Source organism: Mixophyes fleayi, chromosome 11 (assembly GCF_038048845.1).
Source record: "Mixophyes fleayi isolate aMixFle1 chromosome 11, aMixFle1.hap1, whole genome shotgun sequence".
NCBI classification, from domain to species: Eukaryota; Metazoa; Chordata; class Amphibia; order Anura; family Limnodynastidae; genus Mixophyes; species Mixophyes fleayi.
Window position 1 is genome coordinate 91672385 of NC_134412.1, and position 15891 is coordinate 91688275.

The 15891-nt window shown below is 42.1% G+C and overlaps 1 protein-coding gene across 1 annotated transcript in view; it reads right to left on the bottom strand.

The window, feature by feature from the left end:
* Positions 1-15891, bottom strand: part of KIF1B (kinesin family member 1B) — a 102281-nt gene that overhangs the window by 17479 nt on the left and 68911 nt on the right. Inside the window, 5 exon segments of the mRNA XM_075190257.1 lie at positions 2059-2307; positions 6025-6162; positions 6314-6492; positions 7439-7587; positions 8611-8707. Of these exon segments, the coding sequence (XP_075046358.1) occupies positions 2059-2307; positions 6025-6162; positions 6314-6492; positions 7439-7587; positions 8611-8707 (812 nt within the window).

The following is a 15891-nucleotide window of genomic DNA, read 5'->3' on the forward strand; positions in this document are numbered from 1 at the left end:
GGCAGAGCGGCATAAGCAGCGTATATATAAATACTAACCAAGTTTAATTATATTGCTCCAGGCACTGCAAACTGTGTAGATAACCGCTGATTGATACATTTACCCCTTAACAATATTTAAAGTGACACCAGACTTTAATGATTGTTGCCTTAATTACATAATTTCTGTAAATTTCTGATATGAAATGTACAAAATGGTGTCCTAAATAATCACCTGACACACAGGAAATATAGGTGCTGTGACCCATCGCAAACCAGGCAGATTCTAGTTTACAATAGGTAATAAAGGCATTGAGTGTTTGATTGAGGTTGTAGGAGCTTTATCCTGTGTCTTCGTTTCCATAAATGTCCCCAACTGAATGGTCTTTTGGCTATTTTTGCACACTGGTGTCAATATGTCAACCCTGCGTGATCCTCATGAATTTCACTGCTGGTATTTAAAATGTGCAAGTTGCCTAACCCCAGAGAAGGCAGCCATTTTGTGGGTGGACCTAACAGATGGCCTGTCAATTTACTTCTTCAATTTTCCACCGCCACTCCCTATAATCCGTGTAGAGGGAGCGGTAGTGAGGGTAACGACAGTGGAGGAATGTATTATGGAACCGCTGCCTAGTTCCTTCCACCTGAGGAAAAAAAACACTTCCCTCTTTCTCATGAATGCTTGATCACCCACAAAATGGCTGCCTCCACTGTGGGTCGGTGACAGTACCTTTTAAAGCAGCGCTATTTTATTTCTCTCCGGTATACCCCTCAACCACAGCCAGGGACCAAAGGAAGGGAACAAGGTATTAGCAGCGAGGTTGGTGAGGTGATGGCAAAACAAAACAAACTACAAACCAAACAAAAATCAATATATGCTTTGTTTTTGATTTTTTTTTTTTGTTTACAAAGGAAAAAGTAAATAATGAATGAAAATCGGATCGAGGTCTTGACACACTCCCTAAAAAACACCCTAATTTCTGACTTCCCCCATGCAACAAGAATGGGCAGGAATGACAAGCTCTCACATCCACCCGCATGAGGGGGAAACACAAGGTTAGAAATATAGTGAGGAAATTAAGATTTCTACACGGATACCTGATGGCTTCCTGTGCATTACAACTAATCTTACTGCTGCAGTAAAACTTATTGATTGAATAAATATTCATGAGAATTAATCCCAACTCCAAAATGGCTTCCTCAGCTGCGTGCAGGCGACAGGGAAAGTTTAATCTAATTTATCAGCTGTAAAATGTTGACTCAAAATGAAAACTGCATCACTACTACAAAACATTCCTATATTGGAATACTATTAATTATAGTTTTAAAAATGTTTCTCTAAAAGGTTTTTTTTCATAAAATATGTTGTTTTGTTCCTCAATGACATTTCAATGCAGCCTTTATAAAGACTTGGGGGTAAATGTATGAACCTCCGGATTCTTCAACTCCGGCGAGTTCAGCGTCTTCAGCGCTTAAATTTAAACTTCCCTTTACAAGGCAGCGCCGCTTTAAATTTAAGCGCTGCAGACGCCGAACTCGCCGGAGTTGAAGAATCCGGAGGTTTATACATTTACCCCTTGGTCATACAGCCTTAGTTTTCCGATAGAAAAGGTTCTCAGCCAATGGTTCATTAAATAAAAGTGTATCCATCGCCCAAACACAGTGGAGGGTAGCCATTTTGTGGGCTGGACTTGGTGCCACAGGCTTTAGTGATGTCACTGGTTCCTAGTAAAGTGATAGGCTGCGTTCCCTTGAATGTCTGTCTAAGTGATGCCTGAAGCTGCCATTTGTCTAGAGGACCTTGGAAATAAAATATGGTGTCAGTTCTGAATAGTGTGCAATGAGCTTATTATGTAAATTTTACACAATCGTCTTATTCCTTGTTAATGAAACTTGGGTCGGCCTATGGGATGACCATGCAGACTCACAAGCAGATGAGTGACCCAGGACACAGATGGACCTGTACAGTCTCTCATGTTTGGAGTGTGAATACAGGAAAGTGAACACACTATTAATAGGGGGGGGGGTTATGGTAAGAGCTTGTTCTTCTCATGCCTTTTCCTTGCACAACCTCACCAACCTTCCTACTAAAATGAACCATGGGGAGCGGTCATAAAAGGGATCGTGCCCATCGCTGAAGAGGTCAGATCCTTCCTCGTTCCCCGCGTCTGAACCAGTGTCGTCCACAAAAGGTTCGTCGTCGAAGTCGGTCATCTGGTCCTGCTGCTCGTCGGCCAGCTCCGTGATGTCGGAATCCGCTGTTGAAAAGGTGGGGGACGGAGTGCGGTCCGCCAGCCGCTCGTTCACGCAGCCGTGGAATATGGGAGAACTAAACATTTGTAACGGAAGATTCGTTATCACAACCCGGTGGTAGACGAGGGGGGGTTGGTAGTGTGTACTCCGCAAAAAAAATAAATTATAGTTACCAGCAAAACAAAGCATAAATCAAACAAATGAGAGGCAAGCCAGACCAGGGAGTAGGGTCAGTGATTGCAGAAGTAAAAGGGAGCTGATAAGAACCAAACATAGCCGGGTGCAAAAACAAACCAAAATAAAGTATGAGAAAATATTAAGCTTCTGTGCTGTGTAAAATAATGAGGTATAAACCGTAATAGCCCCATGGCCTGATTAAATGATGATTTATTTTTTTTTCACTAAAAACAAATCTGTAACTGAGCTCCAAATTAAAGTTCACTGGAATATAAGACTGGTGCAAATTACCCACAGTGGGCAATAATTTCTGTCCGTTTAGGGCCTGTAAGAAGCGTGGAATGTAACACGAAGCAAATAATCAAAGGCAATAATAATATATTATAAATAATGTAGCGTTAAGTGTACCCATTGTCTACACAGCAAAGGCGGCCATTTTGGGAGGTGAACCAATAATCAAAATGCAGCCCGACAGTTCCCCAGTAGCATCAATGAGGTAACTATTTTTGTTTAGCGAACTAAAATTTGAGAGTCATGTCTTATGAATAAGTATCATGCTAAATAAACAAACTACTATAACATTTCATGGTTGTTTACTGTGGAAATCCTGTGTATTTTATTAAGTGTCCCCCATGGTACTTTTTTGTATCCATTTATAGTAATCAGTAACATCACTGAGGCACTGTGTTCCTAATTCATAGGCTGCGTTATCATTAATATTGACTCATCTAACAAAATGGCCGTCATCCAGAAAAACAAAATGGTGGTTCTTTTAACAAAATGGCTGCCTCTATTATGTGCAAGCTAAGGGTGCACTTTACAATTGGAAACTTGAGGAGGAAAACTGGACGAGTCCTCTCACAAAGAAAACAATGGGCTCTCAGGACACAAAGCTGGTGAACCACACTGAGGTATATATTTATGCAATTGTGAGTGGAAGCTGGAGCACAAATGGTGCAGAGAAGCTTTGAGAACGTCACATCAAGTATTTATTTTTCCACAAAGTGACTTTGTGACTGAACTGATCTCACAAGTGAACATGACCAAAAACGTTCAATGGGAAACACAGATTCCCTGTCACACAAGAGCGAATCAAGTGTAAGAGAGTGCTCTTGTGTGACAGGGAATCAGTGTTTCCTACTGACTGCTGTGCGCCGTTCAGGGGTGAAATTGCTGCATTTATGTGACTGCAAAAATGGTGGTCATTTGCCCTACTGATGTCAGCCTAAAAATATCTTCAACCTTTCGAACAGTTGTTCATGCTGAAGTTTCTCTTTACATAATTTAATGCTCAAAATATATTTTTCTTAAAAAATATCCAAAATGGTTCTGCTTTTATTTAATTGTGCAGTGTAATCTCTATCCTGCACAGCGCCCACTGCTGGCAAAAATGAACAATGACAATTTGGCGACCATTGCAGCCTAAGGATGATATTTAATTGGAGCTCAGAGTAAACAGTATGGTAGCTTCCATTTATATGGGCAAAAATGAAGAAAAAAAGGGGAACAATCTATTTTCATGACTTTTATTGAACATTTTGAGAAAGGAAAAAAGAAAAAAAAAAAGTATTGGGGATGGTGTGGTGGCACAGTAGATAGCATTGCTCCCTCATGGTGCTGGGGCCTTGTGTGGAGTTTATATGCTCTCCCTGTGTTTTTGCAAGTTTTTAAATAAAGGTTAATAGTTCTATTTTATAACAGGGAATATAAGCTTCATACATTTTACTTGTCAAACTTTATTTACTCAGACAAGTGCTTTATACACAACACTCTATACCAGAATATAAAACATGTCTTTTCTGAAATATAACAATAGGGTGGTTATATACGATCAAAGTCACCCACAGCAACCAAACAGCAGCTCGTTTGGATAGATTTATAGCAAGTGAGACAACGGAAGCAAATGTCCGATTTGGGTTACTGCAGATTTGCATATTCTTAATCAATAAGCCCCTATAAAGATATATACAATCCTAAGGTTTATAGGTAGACAATGATAAGAGGCGCCCAAAAGACAACACTATTGTTCCCGAAAAAGTCTGTACACAAATGTGTTAATTGGGTAATATTCAGGAATCCAATTGTTTTTACGGTAGTGACACACAAGCACTTTATACTCTGTGTAAAACCTCCGCCACGGACCTGGGGTATATCTGCGGACAGTGTAAATGCCTCGTACTTCGCAGTACTGTGGATAAGCTATGTGAAAGCAGCAAGAAGCAGGATATAAGCGGGGAGGAGATTCATTGAGCACATAAAGCGCCAGTACAACACTACCCTAAATCATTGCAGTTAACGTCCAAACTTCACTGACCAGACATCGCCTCCACATGTGGCTAATTTGACAATATTTACTCAGTATCACCTACAGCGCTACCAGTAAACAGACAAAACAGAACTACTGTCACAAACACCCACAGACAGATATATATATATATATATATCTATCTAATAACCCAGACAACAAGGAGATACTGCCAAGGACTGTACGAGACAGGAAACCCATGTCATCCAGTACAAAGATGACGTTAACGGGGGCAATTATCTGAGCCTGGCCAGAAAAGCCTGATAATGTTATGTGAAAGGCTTTACTTATCCGTCTAATCTCTATACATTAAAGTTTTATTGTGATGGATGCACCCGCTGTGTTCTGTAGGGGTACATAGCCGGAAGATGACAGACATCGGAGGATCTGACAGATTGTCCGACACGTCAGACCCCAGGTAAGTAATATTCTGTGGTTATGTATGACTTAAAGGACAACGCTTAAAACCGAATTTTCAGTTCTGGGTGGATAAGCCTATAAATCCTTACAGTAAATATACCAGATAATAAAGACAAACACCACAAACATTGAAGAACAAGATCCCGCAGCCAGTGTATACATTCATTGATTTAATGTCTTTTGCACTATTCCTCTGAGCATTAATGCTCTGGGCTTAGTGAGACTGAACCGTTACTATGTATCATTACTAATCATTCACATCCGAAACAAAAGACATTTGCACAATTGTTTCCGTGTAAATCCTAATATATCTTAAGAACATAAATATTAAAATGCCCTAACACCCACTTCCGCAAAACAGAGTTACATCGACTTTTTATAGTACAATTATATTGTAACCCAGAGCTACCAATCCGGTATTAGCTTTCATAAATGTATATCTTATTAGACTGCTCAAAGCAAATATTGATTGGTTGCTGCGGATCACAGCAGGGGATGGAGACGTAGCTTAATGTATATATATTTATTTTGCAGGGACTTCCTGATTACTGGAAGGAGGGTACTGCAAATGCTGCGGATTCAGAAACGTATTGAAAAAAGGTGGATTTGCTGCCATTTCACTGGTATATAGGAGATTATGAATATGTTGGCGTCTGTAGTACAAAGACACAGCAAATATCAAATACCAATGGTTGGTTAGAAGGTATAAATTCAGAAGTGTAACATGGAACAACGAGATCACTGACAAAACAAGGGTGCAAATCTTCCCTTTTACATGTAAACATATATCACAGCTATTATCACATGAATTACAGGCACCGTGTCATAACTTTACACATAAATTAGGTTGTGATATTTTAATATTTACTATTAAAGAGAAACTGAACCTACCTGCCAACCAGCTTGAACCAATGGAAACGATCGTAGAATGGGTCACCGCCGTTGATCCCGGAGTCGGGGTCATCCTGGACATTGGAGGCCATTTCTCCCGCTCGGTCGTACATCTCCCGCATCTGCTCCAAGCGCAGTCTGTGCGAGGAAATAAAACTGTATTTAGAGACGGTGGCGGCTGCGTATCTCCCCCAGTGACCAGCAATCCTGCTGTGGGCAACCTATATGCCGATACAGAAATCAGCAGATCCCAGGTCTGCCCGTAGGGGGCAGAGCGGCAGGGACTTGCCTGAGTTTCTCCAGCGACCAGTAATGTGTGGCTCCATTCTTCAGGTCCTGCACCTCCACAGCCACCACAGTGCGAGGGAAAGGCTGATCCTCAGGGATTTTCTCTGCGTCAGGAGGAAGCAGTTCCGGAGGGAGAGGAGAGTACAAGGTGTCGGTCAGGAGCGCAAACTGAAACTGCACCTACAGACGAACACAATATCATTAATGAGCTTTTATTTATCACACAATGCTGGTCCCATTTCCTGGGATGCAGCGTATTCAAAGTACCCATCTCGCCAACTACAAAGACACTCCTAAATCACTTTATCCACCTGCCACACGCACCTGGATAATGTGGAACCGGAAATGTTTTTTTCATCTGTAACTTAATACTTCTTGGTAACAAGAAATGTACGAGATGCATAGGCAAACAGAGGGGGGGGGGGTTCCTAGTTCCAGGAAACCCCCTCCAAGCCTAGGGCACTGTATAATTGAGGTGTCTGGACCCTGCCCCCGCTTCACACTGCTCTGCTTGAAAAGGGTAATAGTGCACGCAGCATTGCCCATGTATATTATGGGGATAGGAAGAGTTGGAGAGCAGCCAAGCACTCTCTAAAATTATAGCCACGCCCCCATGCATGCTGGTCACGCCCACTGGGGGGCGTGGTGTGGAACCCCCCCTCTACAAATCCTGCGTTTGCCTCTGAGATATGCTCGTTACAAGACCTAATCTCAGGAGGAAGGCAGCAGACTCGTTACAAGATTACAGATCTGAACCCAAAGCTATTTCCCCAGTGTAGAGGAAGAATATCGGCCCAGCCTTTGTTATATCGCCCACATTCCAGCTTTCTCCATTAGCCCTTTGATGACCTCTTTTTAAGGAATGTCATTGAGAGCAAACAATAATATGTATTAATTAGTGAAACAATGAAGTTCAGCTGGATAGTGTTTGACCATCTCTCCTTGGGTTGCAGCCTAAAGGAAGCCCATAGAAACAAGTATAAACCAATGTATTATTGTGAACTAGACAAACTGAATGTTGCTGGGTTTCGGAAGACCTCAGGATTCAACGGATGATCCCGTCCTGCGGACAAAGCAGGTGACGAGATAGCGGAACTTATTATAGACGACCATAGAAGCTCCTGACCTTTTTCTTCAGCTCCACGCTGATGGCGTTGGCCTCCTTCAGGTACACGGCGTTTCCCCACAGTAGATCCCGCAATGACGTGAACTGATGATGCTTCCACTTCTTGAACGCCCACTGCGCCAGCTCAAACTCGTGCTGTGTCCAAGGCACTGCGAGAAGATAAGGGCCCACATCATAACACTCAACCAGACACCAAGGCAAAGGGTATTGTACTATACGTACTAACATAGCGGACATGGGATTCAATAACACAGACAAGAGCACGTAGACACTCCTAATGCCTAGCAGGCTGGCACCATTCCTAAATTATAATGTTAATATGAAGACTAATAGATGTTCTGATCCTTGGAAAACAAAAATAACGTGATTTATAAGGTCGGTATCTGCTCCCACCAGTGCTGCTACGGCGTATTCGGCCTCAAATGCAGCAGGAATAAGTGATATCACAGCTGTTCTACTGCAATCTGTCAGTGGAGAGAGGATGAGCTAATCCTATACCCGATGTCGTATCATTGGTGAAAGGTGATATATAAATATAAGTGTTGGGGTGTTAGTTAATGAAATGTATATAACCCAAGGTGCAGATAGAGTCCGCTGATCACACAACGGCTGTCGGAATAGAGGACGAGGAGCCCGTAAGGTCTGCTGGTCATTGTCGTGCGGCGTCTACATGTTGCCCTATTCTCAGTGGTATCACGTGTATATGTACCCTCAATATAACGGGAACAGGTGTCAGCGGTTAATTAATATTATAACAACATATGAAATAATGTATAAGGCATTCAGAAGTAGACTTCATTCAATTCTACGGGTACCCAGGAACAAGTCTGTGGTGGAAATTAATGTATAGACACTGCTTAAAATATGACGTTTGTATGTTCTCCCCGTGTTTGCGTGGGTTTCCTCCCACACTTCAGACATACTGGTGGGTTAATTCGTTTCTGATGAAACGGACGAGTATTTGCAGAGAGATCGAGAGGTCGGGGGAGGAAGTGATGTGAATGATTATAACATTCTATGTAAAGTGCTGAGTAATAGCTCTATATAAAGGAGAACAATATACATCTGAAGTGTGTGCTTAAGTCTAGACATTACATACAAAGCCAGGGCCATGAGGCTTTATGTGAAGACATAGGAGGCTCCTGGGATACACAAGCAGCGTCTTCTCTTACCCTCCTCTTCCTCTTCATCCTCCTCCTCAGTGGTCTCAGCGTTCAGTGACCGGGTCTCTACTTGTTTCTGAAGTGCCAGCAGCTTGCTCTCATAATCCTGAGGATGGAGAGACAGGACGTATAGGAGAGACAGGAAAGAAAACGTATACGCAATGCTCAGGATGGAGAGACAGGACGCATAGGAGAGACAGGACGCATAGGAGAGACAGGACGCATAGGAGAGACAGGACGCATAGGAGAGACAGGACGTATAGGAGAGACAGAGCAGGACATGTATATGTGATGCTCAGGATATAGAGACAGGAGGTATGAGAGACAGAGCAGGACATGTATACGTGATGCTGAGGATATAGAGACAGGATGTATAGGAGAGACAGAGCAGGACATGTATACGTGATGCTCAGGATGGAGAGACAGCACGTATAGGAGAGACAGAGCAGGATATATATACGTGATGCTCAGGATATACAGACAAGATGTATAGGAGAGACAGAGGACATATATACGTGATGCTCAGAATATAGAGACAGGACGTATAGGAGAGACAGGATGTATAGGAGAGACAGAGCAGGACATGTATACGTGATGCTCAGGATATAGAGACAGGACATATAGGAGAGACAGAGCAGGACATGTATACGTGATGCTCAGGATATAGAGACAGGATGTATAGGAGAGACAGAGCAGGACATGTATACGTGATGCTCAGGATATAGAGACAGGATGTATAGGAGAGACAGAGCAGGACATGTATACGTGATGCTCAGGATATAGAGACAGGATGTATAGGAGAGACAGAGCAGGATATGTATACGTGATGCTCAGGATATAGAGACAGGATGTATAGGAGAGTCAGAGCAGGACATATATACGTGATAATCAGGATATAGAGACAGGAGGTATAGGAGACAGAGCAGGACATGTGTACGTGATGCTCAGGATATAGAGACAGGATGTATAGGAGAGACAGAGCAGGCTATGTATACGTGATGCTCAGGATATAGAGACAGGATGTATAGGAGAGACAGAGCAGGACATATATAAGCGATGCTCAGGATATAGAGACAGGAGGTATAGGAGACAGAGCAGGACATGTGTACGTGATGCTCAGGATATAGAGACAGGAGGTATAGGAGACAGAGCAGGACATGTGTACGTGATGCTCAGGATATAGAGACAGGAGGTATAGGAGACAGAGCAGGACATGTGTACGTGATGCTCAGGATATAGAGACAGGATCTATAGGAGAGACAGAGCAGGATATGTATACGTGATGCTCAGGATATAGAGACAGGACGTATAGGAGAGACAGAGCAGGATATGTATACGTGATGCTCAGGATATAGAGACAGGATGTATAGGAGAGACAGAGCAGGACATATATACGTGATAATCAGGATATAGAGACAGGACGTATAGGAGAGACAGAGCAGGACATGTATACGTGATGCTCAGGATATAGAGACAGGACATATAGGAGAGACAGAGCAGGACATGTATACGTGATGCTCAGGATATAGAGACAGGATGTATAGGAGAGACAGAGCAGGACATGTATACGTGATGCTCAGGATATAGAGACAGGATGTATAGGAGAGACAGAGCAGGATATGTATACGTGATGCTCAGGATATAGAGACAGGATGTATAGGAGAGTCAGAGCAGGACATATATACGTGATAATCAGGATATAGAGACAGGAGGTATAGGAGACAGAGCAGGACATGTGTACGTGATGCTCAGGATATAGAGACAGGATGTATAGGAGAGACAGAGCAGGCTATGTATACGTGATGCTCAGGATATAGAGACAGGATGTATAGGAGAGACAGAGCAGGACATATATAAGCGATGCTCAGGATATAGAGACAGGAGGTATAGGAGACAGAGCAGGACATGTGTACGTGATGCTCAGGATATAGAGACAGGAGGTATAGGAGACAGAGCAGGACATGTGTACGTGATGCTCAGGATATAGAGACAGGAGGTATAGGAGACAGAGCAGGACATGTGTACGTGATGCTCAGGATATAGAGACAGGATCTATAGGAGAGACAGAGCAGGATATGTATACGTGATGCTCAGGATATAGAGACAGGACGTATAGGAGAGACAGAGCAGGATATGTATACGTGATGCTCAGGATATAGAGACAGGATGTATAGGAGAGACAGAGCAGGACATATATAAGCGATGCTCAGGATATAGAGACAGGAGGTATAGGAGACAGAGCAGGACATGTGTACGTGATGCTCAGGATATAGAGACAGGAGGTATAGGAGACAGAGCAGGACATGTGTACGTGATGCTCAGGATATAGAGACAGGATGTATAGGAGAGACAGAGCAGGACATATATACGCGATGCTCAGGATATAGAGACAGGAGGTATAGGAGATACAGAGCAGAATATATATACGTGATGCTCAGGATGGAGAGACAGGATGTATAGGAGAGACAGAGCAGGACATATATACGCGATACTCAGGATATAGAGACAGGAGGTATAGGAGATACAGAGCAGAATATATATACGTGATGCTCAGGATGGAGAGACAGGATGTATAGGAGAGACAGAGCAGGACATATATACGCGATGCTCAGGATATAGAGACAGGAGGTATAGGAGATACAGAGCAGAATATATATATATATATATATATATATATATATATATATACGTGATGCTCAGGATATAGAGACAGGATGTATAGGAGAGACAGAGCAGGACATGTATACGCGATGCTGAGGATATAGAGACAGAGCAGGACATGTATACGCGATGCTGAGGATATAGAGACAGAGCAGGACATGTATACGTGATGCTCAGGTTATAGAGACAGTGCAGGACATGTATACGCGATGCTCAGGTTATAGAGACAGAGCAGGACATGTATACGCGATGCTGAGGATATAGAGACAGAGCAGGACATGTATACGTGATGCTCAGGTTATAGAGACAGAGCAGGACATGTATACGCGATGCTCAGGTTATAGAGACAGAGCAGGACATGTATACGCGATGCTGAGGATATAGAGACAGAGCAGGACATGTATACGTGATGCTCAGGATATAGAGACAGGATGTATAGGGGAGACAGAGCAGGACATATATACGTGATGCTCAGGATATAGAGACAGGATGTATAGGAGAGACAGAGCAGGACATATATACGTGATGCTCAGGATATAGAGACAGGATGTATAGGAGATACAGAGCAGAATATATATATATACGTGATGCTCAGGATATAGAGACAGGATGTATAGGAGAGACAGAGCAGGACATGTATACGTGATGCTCAGAAGCAGTCACAGTAATAGAAAGCTACAATCGAATACAGAATAAGGACTAGTGAATTTACATTTTTAGGTAAATAATTATCTTCTACAAGCAAATCACTATGTATACAGTGAGAAGAATGCAAATATATATTGTGATCACAAATATGTAAGTGCAGTTATATCCCACAGACACTTACAGCTGCTATAAACGTCTCATACTGCGCTGACTACACTCACACCGTAAGGAATTATAACATACTCCCATTGTGCGCTGCTGCGAACCCTTTGTGGCCCCTTATGAATGATAATACAGAACTGTTACTGTACCCGTCCTCCACACAGCAGCAGCCATACGCGGTATGATCTAATATTCAGGAAGTATAACCTCGTTGTGTGTGGAGGAACAAACCAACACCTGCCTCTTAATTTAAGTTACATGCTGGACAGAAAATGGGAAAATAAAACCTGTTTTCCTTCTATATCAGGGTAAAGACATTTCTGTAGAAGCGAACAGGGAAGAGAGGTCTTCAATGGTCCCTTCCGCTCCCCTCCCCCCTCTCCTTCCCATCATCTAACCAGAAAGTGAAGCACTTCCAGGGCCGGCTGGCCCGGTCCCTTAGTGGGCTACCTGCATTTTTTCCCCTTTGAAATGTTCCTAATAGCGCAGGTGTAGATGCACGATGATGATGAGAATGGTCAGCACTGGCTAGCTGCTTCCGATTGGCTGATTGGGAATTCATCTCTGAAGCTGATAGGTGCATTCTTCATTCATATATTATAGGACTTTGTAGGAGTATTTTATTTTTCTACTTTCATTCGTATGTGAGGGATATTACATGTGCTGTAATATATCACACCTAATAGCCAATTTGTTTCTCGCTATCAAATCAAATATTGAAGCCACAGACAATGGGCGAAAATACAATATTTTTATGGGAGACTTTTTTTGAGCATAAATTACATCAAACTCAGAATCAGACGATCAGGATATGAAAGGTAATTGTTCCACTTTAGAATACCAATGATATACGATTGTCCTCAGGAGGTTTATGCGATAAATTTAGACTCAAACACATACTAGTTAACAATCAGGACTCAAGATATGTTAATATTACTGTATAGAAGGAACTCCCTATGTGAAAGTATATTACACTTATGTTACTGAGACTTTACAAATTCAGTACCCTACTAAAATATACCACAGAGAGCCAGGCAATGCGACATGAGACGTGTGTATACTGGAACATATCTGAATAAAAAATGGCTTCTTATGTGGGCCTATACAATGGCTGGACAGATCCCAGGGGCCAAGCAGCCAATGCTCCCAAGTACAATACTGATGGGAGCCTAATGTAAAGTCATTGTTATTGATGTCAACAGATGCACATCTTCCGTGGATCCTCAAAAGATCCCGAGGGCTCTTAGACCTCACTGACTGGCATTATTTTGCTCACCCCTGCCCTATAGCCCTTTCAGTTATGCCCCCAGGTCTTAAAAAACAAAACAAAAAAAATTCTAAAACACCAAAGATGGAGACAGTCTATCCAAATACATGGCTTAATTCTCTTCAAGCTGATGGAAGCTGAAGACATGGTAGGATATATACAGGAGACCTTACCCCAGTTTGTCGACATCCAAAAAAATTAGTTAAAAAAAACCCAAAACAAACAGAAAAACCTGATTGGGCTTTGGAGCAAACATTGACTAAGTGACCCCTTTTTAGTAAATCATCATCTAGGTTTCTATGTTTAATTCATAGCGTTCATATATCCTGTTCTAATGCATAAATATGCTAATCGGTACAGCAAACTGAATTGCCCGAAAGCCAAGGCATTTATATTTTGTTAATTCTACATCAAATAAAACACAGATCTGTAAAAGGGTGTATGTATATTAACGTAAAAGTCGGTTCAGAAATGTTTGCTTATTGCTGTAGGACTTACTATGGAATAACAATGTGCATTAAAGTGTACTAAACTGCAGCGTGGGACATTCAGAACTAAATGTTGTATATTTCACCTGAGCTGTACCAGCTGTATTCCACAATTACACGTACACAGGAGCTAGGCAGTCAATACAACAACATTCATGTTAGGGCTCCAGTAGCTGCCAGATTATTTGACAGCCTAATAGTAGCATTTGCAGTATTGAAACACATCAAAACCACAACATGTGTATGAATGTGTAATTGGGAGACTTACTCCTTTTTTTTTTTTAAAAGTACAATCATTATGGTTAATATCCCCGTATACATATCAGGTGTAATTACTTTTTCACACTTGGTTGTATATGGATTAGTAGCTGTGACCACTGGCTGATTAGAATAGTATCAGGCCAGGGATGAACTTGCAGAAATACTGTCTGTAATAAAGAAGAGATGTGTTATGAGATGACAGCTGTATAATCTGCGCCTGAATTTAACCAAATCACTGCGTGACTGATTTGCAAAGTGTGTGATTGTGACGATTAATGTATAAATTCGTCCTAGTTCTACCATAGTAAACCACTCCAGCTTATGTGTGATCCAGGCTTAACTAGAGATGGACAAGTATCAGAAAGTTATCAAAAACAGATCACAATAAACAGTGTTTATGCAGGAGGATACAGCGCATAACATACACAGGGCACTACATATATTTAATGTATATTACAATGGGATTTATTTCAGAAGTGTTCAAACAGAAAAACTAGCTGGAAACGAGTTTTGGCTTACACAATCCAACACAGGTAACTGCTAAAAAGATTTGAACTGCATTCTGTTTGTCTGCCACTAGATGTCAGTGTGGGGTGCAGTGGGAGAGAGTGGTGATGTCTATGGTTTGCTGCAAAGGTAGAGAGAGCCTTCACATGCAGCTATGGTACTTCTCAGTCCATGTACTCCCTGCCAGTCAGTCAGTCAGGAAATACAGGGACTTACACAGAAGTTTGGAAGCCACAGGACGCCCGAGTTCAATCTACTGGACACAGAGCGATGACTTCAGTGTTGAGACATGAGAAATAACACAAGAAAGACCAGCTTTGATGTTTTCAAGGTCATCTCAAAGTTTATTCATAGAGTAGCCTTAAACAGACAGGTTGTAGACACTGTACAGGAAACCTGTTCATCAGACAGCTTACAAACAATAAAAAATGTTCAGACCCAGCAGTGTCCCACAAGAGCGCCCCCTTGCTGCCACTTCCAGGAAGCACAGCATGGAGGGGTATCTAATCTCAACGATGTATGGAACTGCCCACCCCATATGGAAAGACAAGGGGGACAAGGTGTAGGGTAGCAGCACCTATAGGTAGAATGACGTCAGACATCGTGGTAGATCAAGATATTCAGTGCTGGGTGGATCAAAAGTTCCCAAAATAATCACAGTCACATACAAACTGTCTGACAGACATATATACGCCAGTCTCTATTGCCGTTGGTATCAGTCATGTAAAGTGTTACAGTTCTACGTAGCACCTTAAAGGACACCTGTGGGTGCCGCCATTTTGAGAAAGCAGCCTGTCCGTCCACCAGGAGCCAGCGACATCACTGAGGCACCTATCGATTCTTGGAGTATTAGCAGGCTGTGATCTGCTTAAACCTATAAAATGGCGGCATTCACTGTGTGTAGGTAATGAATGCACTTTAAAAAAGCTGCTCCGAATATTCTACAAGCGGCCATCTTCCTCAGCAGATCGGAGGAGACGCTGGTCTCACAGGAGCAGGGCCTATAAGACAGCCACTGTCTTATTACATTGTAGAAAACCTAGATATAGAAGCCAGCCAATATTACAGAGATCTAGTGATAGATTTACTATATGGCTGGACCATTAGCTTGACAACACTTTATTTTGCCTCAAATCTAAGTGCTGGAGTAAAGGATCAAGTACTGACCATGGGATATAAAAATATAGCTTTGAAGTAGTGTAAGCAAAATGGAGTCGGGGATCATGAAGTAAAAATTATTTATACTTGAAAAGTTATTAGTAAAATATGCTAAATGTGTACAATAAATGTATTTTG